Here is an 18,642-nt window from a genome sequence, read left to right as displayed (position 1 = left end):
GAGCACGCACCCCTGAGGGGCCCACGTGTTGAGGATCAGTGTGGCGGATGTGTTGTTCCCTACCCTTACCACCTGGGGGCGGCCAGTCAGGAAGTCCAGGATCCAGTTGCAGAGGGACGTGTTTAGTCCCAGGGTCCTTAGCTTAGTGATGAGCTTTGAGGGCACTATGGTGTTGAACGCTGAGTTGAAGTCAATGAATGGCATTCTCACATAGGTGTTCCTTTTGTCCAGGTGGGAAAGGGCAGTGTTGAGTGCAATAGAGACTGCATCATCTGTGGATCTGTTGGGTCGGTCTGCAAATTGGAGTGGGTCTAGTGTTTCTGGGATAATGGTGTTGATGTAACCCATGACCAGCCTTTCAAAGCACTTCATGGCTACAGATGTGAGTGCTACAGGTTGGTAGTCATTTAGGCAGGTTACCTTAGTGTTCTTGGGAACAGGGACTATGTTGGTCTGCTTGAAACATGTTGGTATTATAAACTCAGTCAGGGACAGGTTGAAACTGTCACTGAAGACACTTGCTAGTTGGTCAGCGCATGCTCGGAGTACATGTCCTGGTAATCTGTCTGGCCCTACGGCCTTGTGAATGTTGACCTGTTTAAAGGTCTTACTCACATCGGCTACGGAGAGTGTGATTACACAGTTGTCCAGAACCGCTGGTGCTCTCATGCATGTTTCAGTGTTACTTGCCTCGAAGCGAGCACAGAAGTAATTTAGCTTGTCTGGTAGATTTGTGTCACTGGGCAGCTCGTGGCTGTGCTTCCCTTTGTAGTCTAATAGTTTGCCAGCCTTGGCACATCCGACGAGCGTCAGAGCCGGTGTAGTACGATTCAATCTTAGTCCTGTATTGACGCTTTGCTTGTTTGATGGTTCATAGCAGGATTTCTTATAGGCTTCAGGGTTCCTTGAAAGCAACAGCTCTACCCTTTAGCTCAGTGAGGCTGTTGCCTGTAATCCATGGCTTCTGGTTGGGGTATGTACGTATGGTCACTGTGGGGACGACGTCATTGATGTACTTATTGATGAAGCCAGTGACTGACGTGTGTGCTCCTCAATGCCATCGGAAGAATCCCGGAACATATTCCAGTCTGTGCTAGCAAAACAGTCCTGTAGCTTAGCATCTGCTTCATCTGAACACTTTCTTATTGACCGAGTCACTGATGCTTCCTGCTTTAGTTTTTGCTTGTAAGCAGGAATCAGGAGGATAGAATTATGGTCAGAGTTGTCAAATGGAGGGCGAGGGAGAGCTTTGTACGTGTCTCTGTGTGTGGAGTAAAGGTGGTCTAGAGTTTTTTTCCCCCTCTGGTTGCACATTTAATATTCTGATAGAAATTAGGTAAAACTGATGAGTTTCCCTGCATAAAAGTCCCTGGCCACTAGGAGCGCCGCCTCTGGATGAGCGTATTCCTGTTTGTTTATGGCCATATACAGCTCATTGAGTGTGGTCTTAGTGCCAGCATCGGTCTGCGGTGTTATATAGAGAGCTACGGTAAATAGTGTGGTCTACAGCTTATCATGAGACTCTTCAGCTGTGGTCTAGTGTGGTCTACAGCTTATCATCACTCTTCCTCAGGCGAGCAAAACCTCGAGACTTCCTTCGATTTCCTGCACCAACTGTTGTTTACAAATTTACATAGGCCGCCGCCCCTTGTCTTACCAGAGGCCGCTGTTCTATTCTGCCGAAAAAGCTTAAAACCCGCCAGCTGTATGTTTATCATGTCGTCATTCAGCCACGACTCGGTGAAACATAAAATATTACAGTTAATGTATTTGTAAAACAGCGGACATCTTATTCGGCACCAAATTCACTCCTTGATGGTGGTACTACTGGCTTTGCTCATTGAGATTTGCAGTACTTGCACTTTTTGTTTTTGTTTGGATATCTGCAATTAGATAGTGTTAAGCTCTAAGTCATATAAACATCAGAATTGTTACTTGTCTCATTATCATCCTCTCAGTATTCCCCAATTTTCTCTGTAGGGAAACAAAGACAGTGGCCAAGGCCTCTCCAGCCCAGTAGGTCTATAGGACATCACACCACAAAGGTAAGAACAAGACAAGGTAACACATGACTGGACACCTCTTTCACAGACCTACAGGTAACTGCAAAAATAAAGTAAACACTTGAGTTAATTAAGCAATTAACATCCTATCATATTTAGGGTAATGTATCAGAATGCCCAGTTGCCCATTATTTTGGTTACCATGTCTAGGAGAAGAGATCTCATTGACTTTGAAAGAAGGGTCTCATAGGAGCATAGGGTTTTAAAGTGTGTGTGTGTCAGTCACCAGATCTCAACCCAATTGAACACTTATTGGAGATTCTGGAGTGGCGCCTGAGACAGCGTTTTCCACCACCATCAACAAAACACTAAATTAAGGAATTTCTCGTGGAAGAATGGTGTCTCATCCAGGGCTCTGACTAAATAAAAAAAATAATTTGTAGTACTGGTGCTCACAACTTTAAAAAGTTAGGTGCACAACATAAAATCTAGGAGCACCAGAAAAAATTAAGCTTTGTATTAAAATCGATTGAGATATTTACGAATTATCTTTGAAAGACAGTTTACATGTTGATACAAATACCGGCCATTCATTCATTGCTATGATCATCTCCTGAAGAAGCTATCCCTTTTCCTTTTTTTCTGTGGCCCCAAATGTTTGGATATACTGGTAAAGTTACCCAGTTGTTAGCTTGCTAGCTAGCTAATGAGGTTTGTGGGAGATTATTTTGAGTTGGTGCATGTTGTACCTCGTCGTCACGTTTTTTTTTTTTTTATAGTATGTATTGCATCGTTCCACATCTTTAGTTATATGTGAAACTATGCAATACATACAATAAACTATTTAAAAAAAACACGTGATGAAGAGGTACAACGTGCACTAACTCAAAATAATCTCCCACAAACACTAGTGGGAAAAACAACAACTTAAATATGATCCCCAATTAGAGATAACGGTGACCAGCTGCCTCTAATTGGAAATCATCAGATTGTATTTTTTTGTAGACAGCAAGTGTTGCTTCATGAGGTTTATATGTGACACGCACGCACACACTTTTCACTGATATCGGCTACTCATTGGCGAATGGACTAGGGGTGGAGTGCACAGATGAGGCCTCCATCAATATGATACTTTCCTAGCACTGCTAAAGCCATCTGGGGGACGTCACCAGCACAATACAGACCTCTTTTGTTCTTGACACTTTCATTCTTCTGTGATTTACGGCTTGCGTGGATAATACAGATTCGTACTGAAGGAAATAACTTGCCGACACGGGAAAACACTTAAGACTATCACCTTTTGATGGGGCGCTGAGGTTTCTCACTAACTGCCAAACTTCCCCTACAGTGAGTGTAAAGCCTTTTGATACACTAAAATGTTTGATACTGGTCTGAAAAAAAATCCAAGATGGCTATGAGAGATGACAGCAGATTTCCCATGTGGAGGATCGCTCAGACGCGGTGGTGTTACGTCTGGACCGGCGCGTGGGATAAAGAGGACAAATTAAAGACCCTGGCTCCTTGAGGCAACTTAATTCCAGTCCCGATGAAACCTGAACTTGTACCTGGAATCTTTCCGGGAAGTGTCCTCTATTTCCAGGTTTGAGGGGGCGACAGAAGGATGCATAAAGTGGGTCCTGTTCCTCTGCGTGCATACCAGGGAGCTGCTGGCCTCCATAAAGAATGTCATGGACAAGGGCACTCTGTCCAAACACAGCTGTCCAAGCAGGATAACTCACACACACACACACACACTGTCCTGAACTTTACATATACCTGTACAGTACACACACCACACACACACACACACACGCCAGGGTCAGGCCCTGCTAGCTCAGTATTTGTTTCCATCTCCCTGTGTGTGCATCCACATTGGCTGCCTGTTCTTTAAGTGTCCCTGGGGGGCTGAGGGGCCTTGGGGGCTGAAAGGCCAGAGAGGCTGAGAACTAAGCCTTCTTAATAAAGCCCCAGCGTCTCGCCTCCCTCTTTCCTTCTCTCCCCCAGAGAGCAAACATCTCTCAGCAACACGCATTATTTCCCAAAATCCCCTCTCCATCATTAAAGACGGAAACAGTCTGCATTCCTTCTCCCCCTCCATCCCCATCCACCAAAGAGGTTTAACCCAAAGCTGGCCCCGTAACCATGACGATGGACAAACAGAAAGACGGACGACAGAGTTGTTGGGTTCAAAAGAGGGAATCTTTGCTCATTAAATTATTTGACATGGGGACAAAAACGTTGGGGAAATCGTCGAGAGGCACAGAGAGGGGCAGAAGTAAAAAAGATCCTCAACTTTTCAGGCATTGAAATGCCTTGCGTGCTGCCATCTACACCAACCCCAATTCATGCAAACCTGAGGAGGCCAACTCTCATAGAACCAATTGGATTGCAAAGGAAATTTATCCTGTTAAGCATTTGAAAACAGTCTTGCCAGTTAGAGAGGGCTCTTCACCCAAAAGATCCAAGACTTGAACAGTGTCTAGACTCTTGGTGGTCCTTGGTTCCTCTGGTTTAAAATATTGTGGGGGAGCGTGTTGACTGATCGGAGTGTTTCTTTCTGTATTCTTTTCCAATAGTCTGGCCAGCGACTAAAGGAGAGGGGACACACGTAGACTGTTTCACAGGAGCCACCTTGGACAAGACCTTGGCCTGAAATCAATGACAAATGCTTGCACGGCCTTTGATGAGCGAATATATAAAAATATACGAGGCAGCATGAGTATAAAAAGCAGCTTCAGAATATAAAGTGGTTCCAAATGAGTGCACGGCCCGCCTAAGAGCTCGCTCTGTTTCTCTCAAAATGAAACAAGAATATTTTTAAAAACTCCCAGACTATAATCATTGATTCACTCCTTCATTCATTCAATCTCCAACCCCATAATCATTTGTTTTCCGCCAATCCGGCTCTTTCGGGGAAAAGCTCTGCCATTCCCCGGAGTTGTGAAGCCACCCGGTTATTAAGGAGTCATGGCTTTCCCCTGCCAGTTGGAGAGGCACCAGATCCTGGTCTCTGCTCTGCTCTGGCCTCTGTGGAGCTGAGTTGGTCTTACATTAAGCAAGGCAACATGTGACCAGGGGTGGTCAGGGACAGCTTTGTGTCACCGAAGCCAAAACATCAGTCACTACAGTGACAGGACTGGACACACTCCAAGCCCAAGGGGAAAGTATAGGCCTCTCCATATTCATCCCCTTATTTATACAGTTATTGATCCATCCCCACAAAGTGATAAAATATCCAATATGAATGTACAAACCTAATGTAGATATGGAATACCAAACAGCCCTATATCCAGTTATGCATCTAAGCCCAGCGAGCCCATCTCTAACCAATCCTATCCTGCCATGTCAAGCACAATACTGAACGTTTTGGAGACTGGGATTTGAAAGGGCTAGATTGGTTACATCACTAGGCTGCAGGATATGATGGCTCTGTTGGTGTGTGTGTGTGTGTGTGTGTGTGTGAGAAAGAGAGCGTTTAGAAACATGGGGAATGGGGAACTCATAGTGTGGTCGGATATCTTTCTCAGTGTCTGACCACTTAAGTCAGCACTCAGAAAGGGCCTCTACCCACAAACCAGAGGCACATAACACCCTCACATTCCAACCAGTGTAAACTGAAGGCTCAGATATGATGTATAAGCTCGGTAGACCCACAACACCATGTAACAGCATCAGCAAGAGGTCAGCTTGAGAACGACTCTGTGCTCTTTCGTCTGATGTGTCATCGAAACTATAGTATGACAACATGTCGACACGCAGGCTTAGAACAGTATGTTGACTAAAGCTGGGCGACATGGACAAAAATCCATATCGCGATAAATTGCCTGAATTGATGCAATAACAATAAATAGAAAGATAGTTTATATTTTTTAACATTAATGTGCACCAGTTTTTTTATTTATCATCCTACTACTACTAGTTTGATGGTTGAAGCCATCAATTGTACCATTAACAATCACCCATATTAGCAAACTTGTTTCATTTCAAACTTTACATTTCTGTACTATAGGCTACTTATCGTAAACAATATCATCAAAGTGCCTGCAATAAGTGTCCAATAGACATTAATGGTAAATAACGTGCTGTGTAGTTTTGGAATCACTTTTATTGTAAATAAGAATAGAATATGTTTCTAAACACGTCGACATTAATGTGGATGCTACCATGATTATGGATAATCATAAAGAATTGTGAATAATGATGAGCGAGAAAGTTAGAGGCATAAATATCACAATCCCCCCCAAAAATGTTGTGCTGGAGTACAGAGCCAAAACAACAACAAAAATTGTCACTGTGCAAATACTTTTGGACCTCACTGTATATATGAAGAGTGTTATTCAAAAACGCTATATATCCATTTTCAGAAACGTTGGTAAATTAGCTTTTATTGTTTAAAGAAATTATGTGATTGGTGTGTTTTTTTTCCACTATCTAATCACGACTGATCATTGAAAGAAATGTATTTGTTTAAACTCTTTCACTTGGTTTCATTTCAGAGCCAAATAATCATGTTTTAAAGCAACATGCTATACATCCGCCTTACTCTCAGAGAAATAAGTAGTACTGCTAGGTTTTACACAGTCAAATATAACAAATAACTTCATTCTTAATAAAAAACTGTACAAATGATACATTTGTGACATCAATATTTAAAACGTTTTAAAAATAATTCTAAACAGTAATATGGGATCTGTATGCAAAACATTTGCATTTGACATTTGTCATTGAGCAGATGCTCTTATCCAGCGTGATTTACAGTAATTGCACTCATCTTAAGATAGCTAGTAGAGACACATATCAAAGTCAAATATAAAGCATACGAACATTCCATTCCAGCTAAACAATGGATATACAGCGTTTTGCCCACACATGAAGGTACCCATAAGCAATACTTTTTTATGAAAAAACACAAATGTGAAAAAATTGGTGGATATAGCGTTTTGGAAATCAACTCTTCATATGCTGTTCCTAGGCTGATAAGGACATTAGTGCATTAACCCTTTCAGAGTCACCATCCTGAACTTCAGATAAAACAGTGTAGAAGACGGAAATGTTGGTGTGATTCTTGGGCAGTAGTCATATACATAATTTTCACTATAGGGTCAACCTTAACCATACTGTGCTGGCTCAGATACTTTTTTGGGCACGTGGTCCTTTCCAGCTAGGTTCCAGTACATCTCGGCTTAGCTCGGCTTGGCTCAGTAGTGTGAAAATAGCTCTACTGTACCTGTCCGACACTGCCTTCATAAACTCCTCCAGCAGGTCATCATAGGCCTGGCCTCGAATCCTCTTGTGTCTCAGCCCGATATACAGAGGGTCCTTCAGCAGCTCCTAGAAAAATTGTGTGGAGGAGGGGGAGGGGGTTGTTAGGGTCAGTTCGTACAGCTTTTTCCATCTGCAGCAGCTAAGGGTATGTCACACATACTGTAGGAGCAGACATCACACTGTGAGGCATGATATGGAGAGATGGAGATAGAGAGAGATAGAGGTCTGATTGGATTCCATTTACTCCTGTATTTTAGACCACTACTTATCTAAAAAAAAGACTGGGTTAGAGTTCACAAGGCCTCTATCCTTCAGACTCAGATACCACTGACCCTCACCAAATCAAAAGTGTTGGCCTTATCACCCTTGTTTGATTGAATTCCATTTCTGTTGTCACTTTTCACTCCTCACAAGGGCTATTATGGGAGAAACAAAGTCAGACTAGCTGATAACGCTTAGATCCCTAAATTACCTCATTGCTGTAGGTAAAAGTTCAAACTAACTTTCTGGACCAAAATATGTAGAAGTAATTTGCTGAAAGTCATTGGAAGAAGTAATCCACTCTCCCAAAACTCTTCGTAGAAAACTGTCCTTTGGTCAGTAAAGTGTTTTCTTTTGTCGGCCTATCATACCCCTTTACGAGGGATTCAAATGCTACTGGATTTGTATCCGACCTAATTTTTGGATTAAAAAAACACCACACCCTTTCACCAAAGGATGGACCAATGGAGGAACCAATTTGATGGGAGAGGTGAAATTAGGTTTGGTTACCATCAAAGTCCAGTTCACATCCTGAGTAGCTAGTCCATTTTATTGCGTTCCAAGCTGGCATGTTATGAAAGTTGTTTCGGAGACGGCCAGATTGAGACAGAGAGAAAGAGGGATTGACTAACTATGCTGGCACGTCAGCCCTTTTACTGAGGCCTGAGTTCAGGTTGAGTGGGCGTGTGTGTGTGTGAGAGAGTGGAGAGCAATGGCATCTGGTATTATAGTGAATATTTAAAGGGTATAAGGGCTTTGAGAGGACAAGAGGAGACATTCTCTTCAAACAGACCAGGGTAGGATGCTGAGGAGTTTAATTGGCCAGCCTTAATATACCTCTCTGCTGTAGCCCCTCACATCTCTTCATGGAGTGGAAGAGATGAGACTCTCCTCCATTCATAATGTTAAGTGCTCCCTTTACCCCAATGGATGGAGAGATGAAGGGATAAGAGGGAGGAAGGCGTGGAGTTGGGATAAGGATCAGGAGCAGAGGTCGCTGGGCATGTGTGTGTGTGTGTGTAGCTTGTCTGCATGTCTGTGGTGATCCTGATGAGTGCTTGGTGAAGAGGAGCCTGGGATTAGAGGGCCCCTGTATGTGATTTCTCTCACACACACACACTCTCTGATGTGCACTTAACACATACACACACACACACTACATCATGTCCACTCTACACTACATCATGTCCACTCTATAATGTGTCTCTTCTTTGATGTGGTCAGCTAGTGTGTTTTGTGTATACTGTACTTCTTCTATTTGTCTTATCTATCTCTGGCATGTCTGTAAAGAGAGCCACTTGGAGCCAGGTTCTAAATGTGGGATGTCCTCCCTAGGCTACTGCCAGTCTTCTACCCCCATCCCCAATCCTAGCCACCCTGTCAGCCTCACTGTTTGCTTCAGTGGAGGCTCCTCAGAAGAGGAAGGGGAGGACCATCCTCCTCAGTGAATTTCATTTTTAGATATAACTACACTAAATATATTCGTATGTCAACAAATAATTGATTAAAACACACTTTTTTGTAATGAAGGTCTACAGTAGTCTCAACAGCATTCTGTAGGGTAGCACCATGGTGTAGCTGGAGGACAGCTAGCTTCCGTCCTCCTCTGGTTACATTGACGAGGCGCATGGTTCTCACCCCCTTCCATAGACTTACACAGTAATTATGACATCTTCCATAGGACGTCCGTCAACCTATTAGAGCTCTTGTAGCATAAACTGACATGTTGTCCACCCAATCAAATGATTAGAGAATGAATATTGTACTGAAAGCATAAGCTACTGCTAGCTAGCACTGCAGTGCATAACATGTTGTGAGTAGTTGACTCAGAGAGCAATACAATAGTTAAACAGTTTTGAATAAATTGTGACAATGATCTAGGCTATGTGTAGCGGTTATGATACGGTTTGGCTTGAAAGTTTTTTTTGCCTGGTCACATACAGCTGATGTGTTGTGAATTGAAGTCCACAAGCAAAGGGAAAAAGGTGAGAAGCAGGAGAGCGCATAGATGTGAATAGGAATACAACGTGGCTGCTATGAAAGTGAACTCTGAAGGGACACCCCACTTTGTGGTCCAGGAGAGCCAACCCAATACATTGTGTGGGATGACATCACCGGGGTCTGATTTCAGTGTGTGTGTTGTGACACAGAGGTTATACCAGGTAATATCAGTGAAAGAGAAAGGGACAGAAAGAGAGAGTGAGTAGGAGAGCGAAAGAGCGAGATGAGAGAGGGCCAACTTTCCCATAACACTCACTGTTCAGTTTATTTCCCACAAGCCACATTTAGATTAATGGCCATTTAGAGAAAAACAAATGTATGTGTTGTATACTCACTCTACAGATCTGTTTACTGGGAGGGAAAACAATGTGCAGACACAGAGACATGTCTTACTGATGAGTGTGAGTGTATACAGTTGAAGTCGGAAGTTTACATACAGTTAGGTTGGAGTCACTAAAACTCGTTTTTCAACCACTCCACAAATTTCTTGTTGACAAACTAGTTTTGCAAGTTGGTTAGGACATCTACTTTGTGTATTACACAAGCAATTTCTCCAACAATTGCATACTGACAGATTATTTCCCTTATAATTCACTGTATAACAATTCCAGTGGGTCAGAAGTTTACATGCACTAAGTTGAATGTGCCTTTAAACAGCTTGGAAAATTCCAGAAAATGTCATGGCTTTAAAGCTTCTGATAGGCTAATTGACATAATTTGAGTCAATTGGAGGTGTACATGTGGATGTATTTCAAGGCCTACCTTCAAACTCGTAGTCTGGCATCATGGGAAAATCAAAAGAAATCAGCCAAGACCTCAGAAAAAAAAATGGTAGACCTCCACAAGTCTGGTTCATCCTTGGGAGCAATTTCCAAACGCCTGAAGGTATCACATTCATCTGAACACCACGCAGCCGTCATACCGCTCAGGAAGGAGACGTGTTCTGTCTCCTAGAGATGAACGTACTTTGGTGCGAAAAGTGCAAATCAATCCCAGAAACACAGCAAAGGACCTTGTGAAGATGCTGGAGGAAACAAGTACAAAAGTATCTATATCCACAGTAAAACGAGTCCTATATTGACATAACCTGAAAGGCCGCTCAGCAAGGAAGAAGCCACTGCTCCAAAACCGCCATAAAAAAGCCAGACTACGGTTTGCAACTGCACATGGGGACAAAGATCTTACTTTTTGGAGAAATGTCCTCTGGTCTGATGAAACAAAAATATAACTGTTTGGCCATAATGACCATCGTTATGTTTGGAGGAAAAAGGGGGAGGCTTGCAAGCTGAAGAATTCTATCCCAACCATGAAGCACGGGGGTGGCAGCATCATGTTGTGGGGGTGCTTTGCAGCAGGAGGGACTGGTGCACTTCACAAAATAGATGGCATCATGAGGTGGGAAAAGTACCTGGATATGTTGAAGCAACATTTCAAGACATCAGTCAGGAAGTTAAAGCTTGGTCGCAAATGGGTCTTCCAAATGGACAATGACCCCAAGCATACTTACAAAGTTGTAAGGACAACAAAGTCAAGGTATTGGAGTGGCCATCACAAAGCCCTGACCTCAATCCTATAGAAAATTTGTGGGCAGAACTGAAAAAGCTTTTGTGAGCAAGGAGGCCTACAAACCTGACTCAGTTGCACCAGCTCTGTCAGGAGGAATGGGCCAACATACATCCAACTTATTGTGGGAAGCTTGTGGAAGGCTACCCAAAATGTTTAACCAAAGTTAAACAATTTAAAGGCAATGCTACCAAATACTAATTGAGTGTATGTAAACTTCTGACCCACTGGGAATGTGATGAAAGAAATAAAAGCTGAAATAAATCATTGTCTCTACTATTATTCTGACATTTCACATTCTTAAAATAAAGTGGTGATCTAACTGACCTAAGACAGGGAATGTTTACTAGGATTAAATGTCAGGAAATGTGAAAAACGGAGTTTAAATGTGTTTGGCTAAGATGTATGTAAACTTCCGACTTCAACTGTATGTCTGTGTGTGGAAAATAGAGGAGAGAGAGAGAGATGTGCATCTGTGTATGTGCTTGTGTATGTGATGAGATGCAAGAGAGCTGAATGATGCGTCTGTAACAGAAACAGTGTGTGTTTATGCGTTTGTGTTTTTGTGTGTGCGTGAGAGGGAGAGAGATGTCCACAGGTAGCAGGAACCCCACAGCACAGCACATCCAATAAATCACAAACATCCTATACAGGAGCTCTGCCATATCCCATCTGTTTACTGGACATGTTCCCAAAACATTACCCCTTGCTTTATCACGTTCTGGAATTACACACTACCACAGGGAGAAGAAACTGACTGGGGGAGATCCAGGCTGAGTCTCCCATAGCACCCTACAGTATTTCCTAATTCCTATATACTTTTGACCAGGTACCATAGGGAATAGGGTGCCATTTTGGACACAACCCAGTCTTTCCAGTCAAGGTCCAGACGTCGCATGCCTGACCTCAGTCAAGGAGTCCTCATACCTACCCAAGGTCAGAAATAAGCCGATAATAACAGTCATGTTTTCAATTATTTACTGCCTTCCTCCCGCCACCTCCTACCGCTGTGTAACCTTCTGTCTGTAGGGGCTGGAGCATGGCATCAGGCATCAGACCAGTGTGTCTGAGATAATATATTATGAGTCATGCCAAAGGAACTCCATATGGCTTAAGACACACAGGCACTCCATTTATCCTATTACAACTCATTTGGCCCGTCATCTCTTTAGAATAATGGAAAACTAGAGACGAGAGCGCAAGGTCCTAGTTCTCGTGAGGTTGTGTATCACATGCGCACACACGCGCGCACACACACATAAATCTGTGCGTGTGTCTAGGCATACATGGGTGCGCCAGTGCCTGAATGAGTGTGTGTGTGCCCATAGGGATCCTGATGGAGTGCTGCTGGCACACGCTGCTCCCGGGGCGGGTGAGGTGATTTTTAAGGTAAATGTGCTTGGCCTGTCGTAAAACTCTGACAGATGCTGCTGGGTGATATTATTTTGCAGTGCTACATCTGCAAACACTTTACACATTTGGAAAACAACAGGCAGAAACCTGTAAAATCCTCTGAGTGTGAGGAAGAACACCTTTTCACACATGAAGGTTGCGGCCCATTCTAGCACTTTTTGATTTGAAGAACTGCCCATTATTCTCAACAGTTGCAGTACAGTCCCTGCCACAGGCAAACATCATTCAAAGGGAGAGTAGCATGAAATATGAGCACACACATAATAAAAAGATTCCATACACGCATACATAAACTCAGCAAAAAAAGAAACGTCCCTTTTTCAGGACCCTATCCAAATAACTTCACAGATCTTCAATGTAAAGGGTTTAAACACTGTTTCCCATGCTTGTTCAATGAACCACAAACAATGAACATGCACCTGTGGAACGGTCGTTAAGACACTAAGAGTTTACAGACGGTAGGCAATTAAGGTCACAGTTATGGAAACTTAGGACACTAAAGAGGCCTTTCTACTGACTCTGAAAAACACCAAAAGAAAGATGCCCAGGGTCCCTGCTCATCTGCGTGAACGTGCCTTAGGCATGCTGCAAGGAGGCATTGAAGACTGCAGATGAGGCCAGGGCAATAAATTGCAATGTCCGTACTGTGAGACGCCTAAGACTGCGCTACAGAGACAGGACGGACAGCTGATCGTCCTCGCAGTGGCAGACCACGTGTAGCAACACCTGCACAGGATCGGTACATCCGAACATCACACCTGCGGGACAGGTACAGGATGGCAACAACAACTGCCCGAGTTACACCAGGAACGCACAATCCCTCCATCAGTGCTCAGACTGTCTGCAATAGGCTGAGAGAGGCTGGACTGAGGGCTTAAAGGCCTGTTGTAAGGCATGTCCTAACCAGACATCACGGGCAACAACGTCGCCTATGGGCACAAACCCATCATCGCTGGACCAGACAGGACTGGCAAAAAGTGCTCTTCACTGACGAGCCGCTGTTTTGTCTCACCAGGGGTGATGGTTGGATTCGAATTTATAGTCCAAGGAATGCGCATTACACCGAGGCCTGTACTCTGGAGCAGGATCGATTTGGAGGTGGAGGGTCCGTCATGGTCTGGGGCGGTGTGTCACAGCATCATCAGACTGCACTTGTTGTCATTGCTGGCAATCTCAACACTGTGCGTTACAAGGAAGACATCCTCCTCCCTCATGTGGTACCCTTCCTGCAGGCTCATCCTGACATGACCCTCCATTATGACAATGCCACCAGCCATACTGCTCGTTCTGTGCGTGATTTCCTGCAAGACAGGAATGTCAGTGTTCTGCCATGGCCAGCAAAGAGCCCGGATCTCAATCCCATTGAGCACATCTGGGACCTGTTGGATCGGAGGGTGAGGGCAGGGCCATTCCCTCCAGAAATGTCCGGGAACTTGCAGGTGTCTTGGTGGAATAGTGGGGTAACATCTCACAGCAAGAACTGGCAAATCTGGTGCAGTCCATGAGGAGGAGATGCACTGCAGTACTTAATTCAGCATGTGGCCACACCAGATACTGACTGTTACTTCTGATTTTGACCCCCCCCTTTGTTCAGGGACACATTATTCCATTTATTTTAGTCACATGTCTGTGGAACTTGTTCAGTTGATGTCTCAGTTGTTGAATCTTGTTATGTTAATACAAATATTTACACGTTAAGTTTGCTGAAAATAAACGCAGTTGACAGTGAGGACGTTATTTTTTTGCTGAGTTCACTTACATGCATACATACAGTTGAAGTCGGAAGTTAACATACACTTAGGTTGGAGTCATTAAAACTCATTTTTCAACCACTTCACAAAATTCTTGTTCACAAACTATAGTTTTGACAAGTCAGTTAGGACATCTACTTTGTGCATGACATATAATTTTCCAGACAATTGAATACAGACAGATTATTTCACTTATAATTCACTGTATCACACTTCCAGTGGATACACTAAGTTGACTGTGCCTTTAAACAGCTTGGAAAATTCCAGAAAATGATGTCATGGCTTTAGAAGCTTCTGATAGGCTAATTGACATAATTTGAGTCAATTGGAGGTGTACCTGTGGATGTATTTCAAGGCCTACCTTCAAACTCAGTGCATCTTTGCTTGACATCTTGGGAAAATCAAAAGAAATCAGCCAAGACCTCAGAAAAATTAATTGTAGACCTTCACAAGTCTGGTTCATCCTTGGGAGCAATTTCCAAACGCCTGAAGGTATCACATTCATCTGTACAAACAATAGTATGCAAGTATAAACACCATGGGACCACGCAGCCGTCATACTGCTCAGGAAGGAGACGCGTTCTTACTCCTAGATATGAGCGTTCTTTGGTGCGAAAAGTGCAAATCAATCCCAGAACAGCAGCAAAGGACCTTGTGAAGATGCTGGAGGAAACGGGTACAAAAGTATCTATATCCAGAGTAAAACAAGTCCTATATCAACACAACCTGAAAGGCCGCTCAGCAAGGAAGAAGTCTCTGCTCCAAAACCACCATAAAAAAGCCAGACTACGGTTTGCAACTGCACATGGGGACAAAGATCATACTTTTTGGAGAAATGTCCTCTGGTCTGATGAAACAAAAATAGAACTGTTTGGCCATAATGACCATCGTTATGTTTGGAGGAAAAAGGGGGAGGCCTGCAAGTCGAAGAACACCATCAAAACCGTGAAGCACGGGGGTGGCAGCATCATGTTGTGGGGGTGCTTTGCTGCAGGAGGGACTGGTGCACTTCACAAAATAGATGGCATCATGAGGAGGAAAATGATGTGGATATATTGAAGCAACATCTCAAAACATCAGTCAGGAAGTTAAAGCTTGGTCGCAAATGGGTCTTCCAAATGGACAATGACCCCAAGCATACTTCCGAAGTTGTGGCAAAATGGCTTAAGGACAACAAAGTCAAGATATTCGAGTGGCCATCACAACGCCCTGACCTCAATCACATAGAAAATTTGTGGGCAGAACTGAAAAAGTGTGTGCGAGCAAGGAGGTCTACAGACCTGACTCAGTTACACCAGCTCTGTCAGGAGGAATGGGCCAAAATTCACCCAACTTATTGTGGGAAGCTTGTGGAAGGCTACCCGAAATGTTTGTTAAACAATTTAAAAGGCAATGCTACCAAATACTAAATGAGTGTATGTAAACTGCTGACACACTGGGAATGTGATGAAAGAAATAAAAGCTGAAATAAATTATTCTCTCTACTATTATTCTGACATTTCAGATTCTTAAAATAAAGTGGTGATCCTAAGACAGGTAATTCTTACTAGAATTAGATGTCAGGAATTGTGTAAAAACTGTGGAGACCATCCGCACAGCGAATGCTACCGCTGACAGGGATAGGGCTAGTCCCTCTGTTCAACTCTGCTTCCTGTCTCCTTCCCTTTCCCTCCCCCTTCCTTCATGCATCCCTCTTTTATACTGGTGTCCTCGTTTTGTTGCTCATGGAGTGTCTCTCTATCTCCATTGATTATTGCCAGTCATTGACATCTTTGACCGGTCCTATACCCGGGTAACCCCAAATCCATCTCCCTCTTCTTTCCTCCCACCCTTTATCCACTTATCCTTCTTTCACAGCGATGTCTTCTTTTATGTCTCATTCTCAGCATCTTGATAACTGTCTAGAGCATGTCTATCCTTGACCAGACCGACCCAACTAACCCCAAATCACCATTTATCGTCTCCCCAACTCTTATACGGAAACACAGTCAGTGGCTAGGAGAGCAGGCCCAGGAAATCAGAGGATGGCTCAGAGTGGACTCAGCTGTGCCTTAAAAGCCAGGCAGCAGGCATGTGGTGGCAGTGCCACACCCTTGGCCCAGCTCTGGATGACATGGAGAAAATACAGAGTTTAAATATAGCCGTGTACACAACACAGACTATTCTTAGTTTGCTCCTGTTTAACAGTGTAGCCACAGCACACGTGCCGCCCAGCCTAGAGTGAGGCTCCTCTTTTAGCTATAAAGAGAGGGCCAGGCCATACATAGGACCAATGGAACCAGCATGAAAAACCAAACCCGAAGGCCTCTTTGAATACTGTTGACTGGCAGTGTTGGCGGGATGAATAGGTGCTTTTCTAGCTGGCATAGGTGAACGGTGCTGCTTTCCTCAGTTGCTTTTCCTGGTTGTAAAGTGTTAGAATTTCTCGTTTCTTGGCTGTTAGTGTTTGGAAATTGGAGTTTGGAGACTGAGGGGCTTACCTGATTATAACGTATTGACTTGAGGTTATTTACTTAGCTGACAAATTACATCTAGCATATATGTTACAAAGTTGACCGTTTTTTGTTATGTAGTTGACAGGTGACAAGTGTAGGATAAAGTGAAGTGTATCATCTTGTTTGCATGTAGCTATGCGTGTATTCATTTGGTTGTTAGGTGTGTCTCTTCTTACCTCATTGTCTGTGCCCACATCCAGCATGACTGGCAGACACTGCTGGGGTGGCATGCCTCCACAGGCCGTGTAGAGTGCCAGTTTGCCCACAGGGATGCCCATGCCGTAGCAGCCCAGGTCCCCCAGGCCCAGGATCCTCTCTCCGTCCGTGACACACACCGCCTGTCAATCACATCACATCTGTCAATCATACCTGTGATTCTATGCCAATCAAATACATTATCAGTCAGAACAGACTGTCTATGGCTCTAGAGAAGTAATTTCCTTTCGGCTTCCTGTTTGAAATTAACCAAATAAACTCTCAGATTAGCCAACATTTTTATCATAATATCAGGCATTGAAAATACAGCAACTAGCAAATAAAGCCAACATATTCATTAGCCAATCAGTTACAGTAAGTGTACATGATTAAACAGGAAATATTCACACTACGTCAACAGTGAAGAGGTGACTCCGGGATGCTGGGTTCCTCTGTCCAGTGTCTGTTCTTTTGCCCATCTTAATCTTTCCTTCTAATTGGCCAGTCTGAGATATTGATTTTTCTTTGCAACTCTGCCTAGAAGGCCAGCATCCCGGAGTCGCCTCTTCACTGTTGACATTTTTTTTATACATTTTTTACATTTTTAGTCATTTAGCAGACGCTCTTATCCAGAGCGACTTACAGTAGTGAGTGCATACATTTCATACATTTTCTTTGTACTGGTCCCCCATGAGAATGGTGTTTTGCGGGTACTATTTAATGAAGCTGCCAGTTGAGGACTTGTGAGGCGTCTGTTCCTCAAACTATAGACTAATGTACTTGTCCTCTTGCTCAGTTGTGCACCAGGGCCTCCCACTCCTCTTTATATCCTGGTTAGAGCCAGTTTGCGCTGTTCTGGGAAGGGAGTAGTATACATCGTTGTACGAGATCTTCAGTTTCTTGGCAATTTCTCACATGGAATAGGCTTCATTTCTCAGAACAAGAATAGACTGACGAGTTGCAGGAGAAAGGTCTTTGTTTCTGGCCATTTTGAGCCTGTAATCGAACCCACAAATGCTGATGCTCCATGTTACGGATACAGGTAGTGTGTATCCTGTATGTGTATTTCTTTTCTCTCCTTCTCCCCTCACAGGTGACAATCATCATTCCCCAATCAGTCATCAATCAGTCACCAATCAGTCACCAACCAAGACACCTGCTCCTCTTCCCTCAACCAATCACATCCCCTTTCCCTTGGTTTAAAAACCCAGTCAGTAGTTTTCTCCACAGTTGAATCTCACTCTCTGTAGATTAATCTCTCTGTATTGATCCATCTTTTGTTTTGCCCCGACATGTCACATTTGTCCGGTTATTTTGTGAGTGTTGTTTGACTGTTTGTTTGTATTGTGGGAAAGGGGGTAACCAGACCAGTCGCCCATGGGCCTACATTACACGTAGGAAAACAGTGTCTAAATACACTAGTTAGAACTGGGTGGACCACCCACTGTGTTTTTGGTTAGTTAGCTGTTATTGAAATAGGCTAGTCTAGCTTAGGCGTGTTTTTGGAGTATTGTTTCTTTCCTTGGGTCCAGCTCAGCCCCTTTACCGTGTGTTTAAAAATAAACCCTAAGAGTTTGACGGTAGACTTAAGTTGTCTGTGGTTTTTGTTCTGTTCCTTTTCACTATTATAATTTGCATGAGTTATGTTACGGGTCTCGTTTCCATCCCCCCTAGACTGCAGGGCCAAAGGGATTC

General features: G+C 43.6%; 1 protein-coding gene across 1 annotated transcript in view; it reads right to left on the bottom strand.

Moving 5' to 3' along the window:
- me1 (malic enzyme 1, NADP(+)-dependent, cytosolic) overlaps nt 1–18,642 on the bottom strand; it is a 131,542-nt gene that overhangs the window by 16,585 nt on the left and 96,315 nt on the right. Inside the window, exons 5-6 of the mRNA XM_014168666.2 lie at nt 16,929–17,090; nt 7,231–7,334 (exon numbers count right to left, since the gene is read on the bottom strand). Of these exons, the coding sequence (XP_014024141.1) occupies nt 7,231–7,334; nt 16,929–17,090 (266 nt within the window). The remainder of the gene's footprint in view (nt 1–7,230; nt 7,335–16,928; nt 17,091–18,642) is intronic.

This window comes from Salmo salar, chromosome ssa02 (genome assembly GCF_905237065.1).
Source record: "Salmo salar chromosome ssa02, Ssal_v3.1, whole genome shotgun sequence".
NCBI lineage: Eukaryota > Metazoa > Chordata > Actinopteri > Salmoniformes > Salmonidae > Salmo > Salmo salar.
Note: the sequence above shows the minus strand (reverse complement) of the source record. Positions and strands in the feature narration are given on the sequence as shown.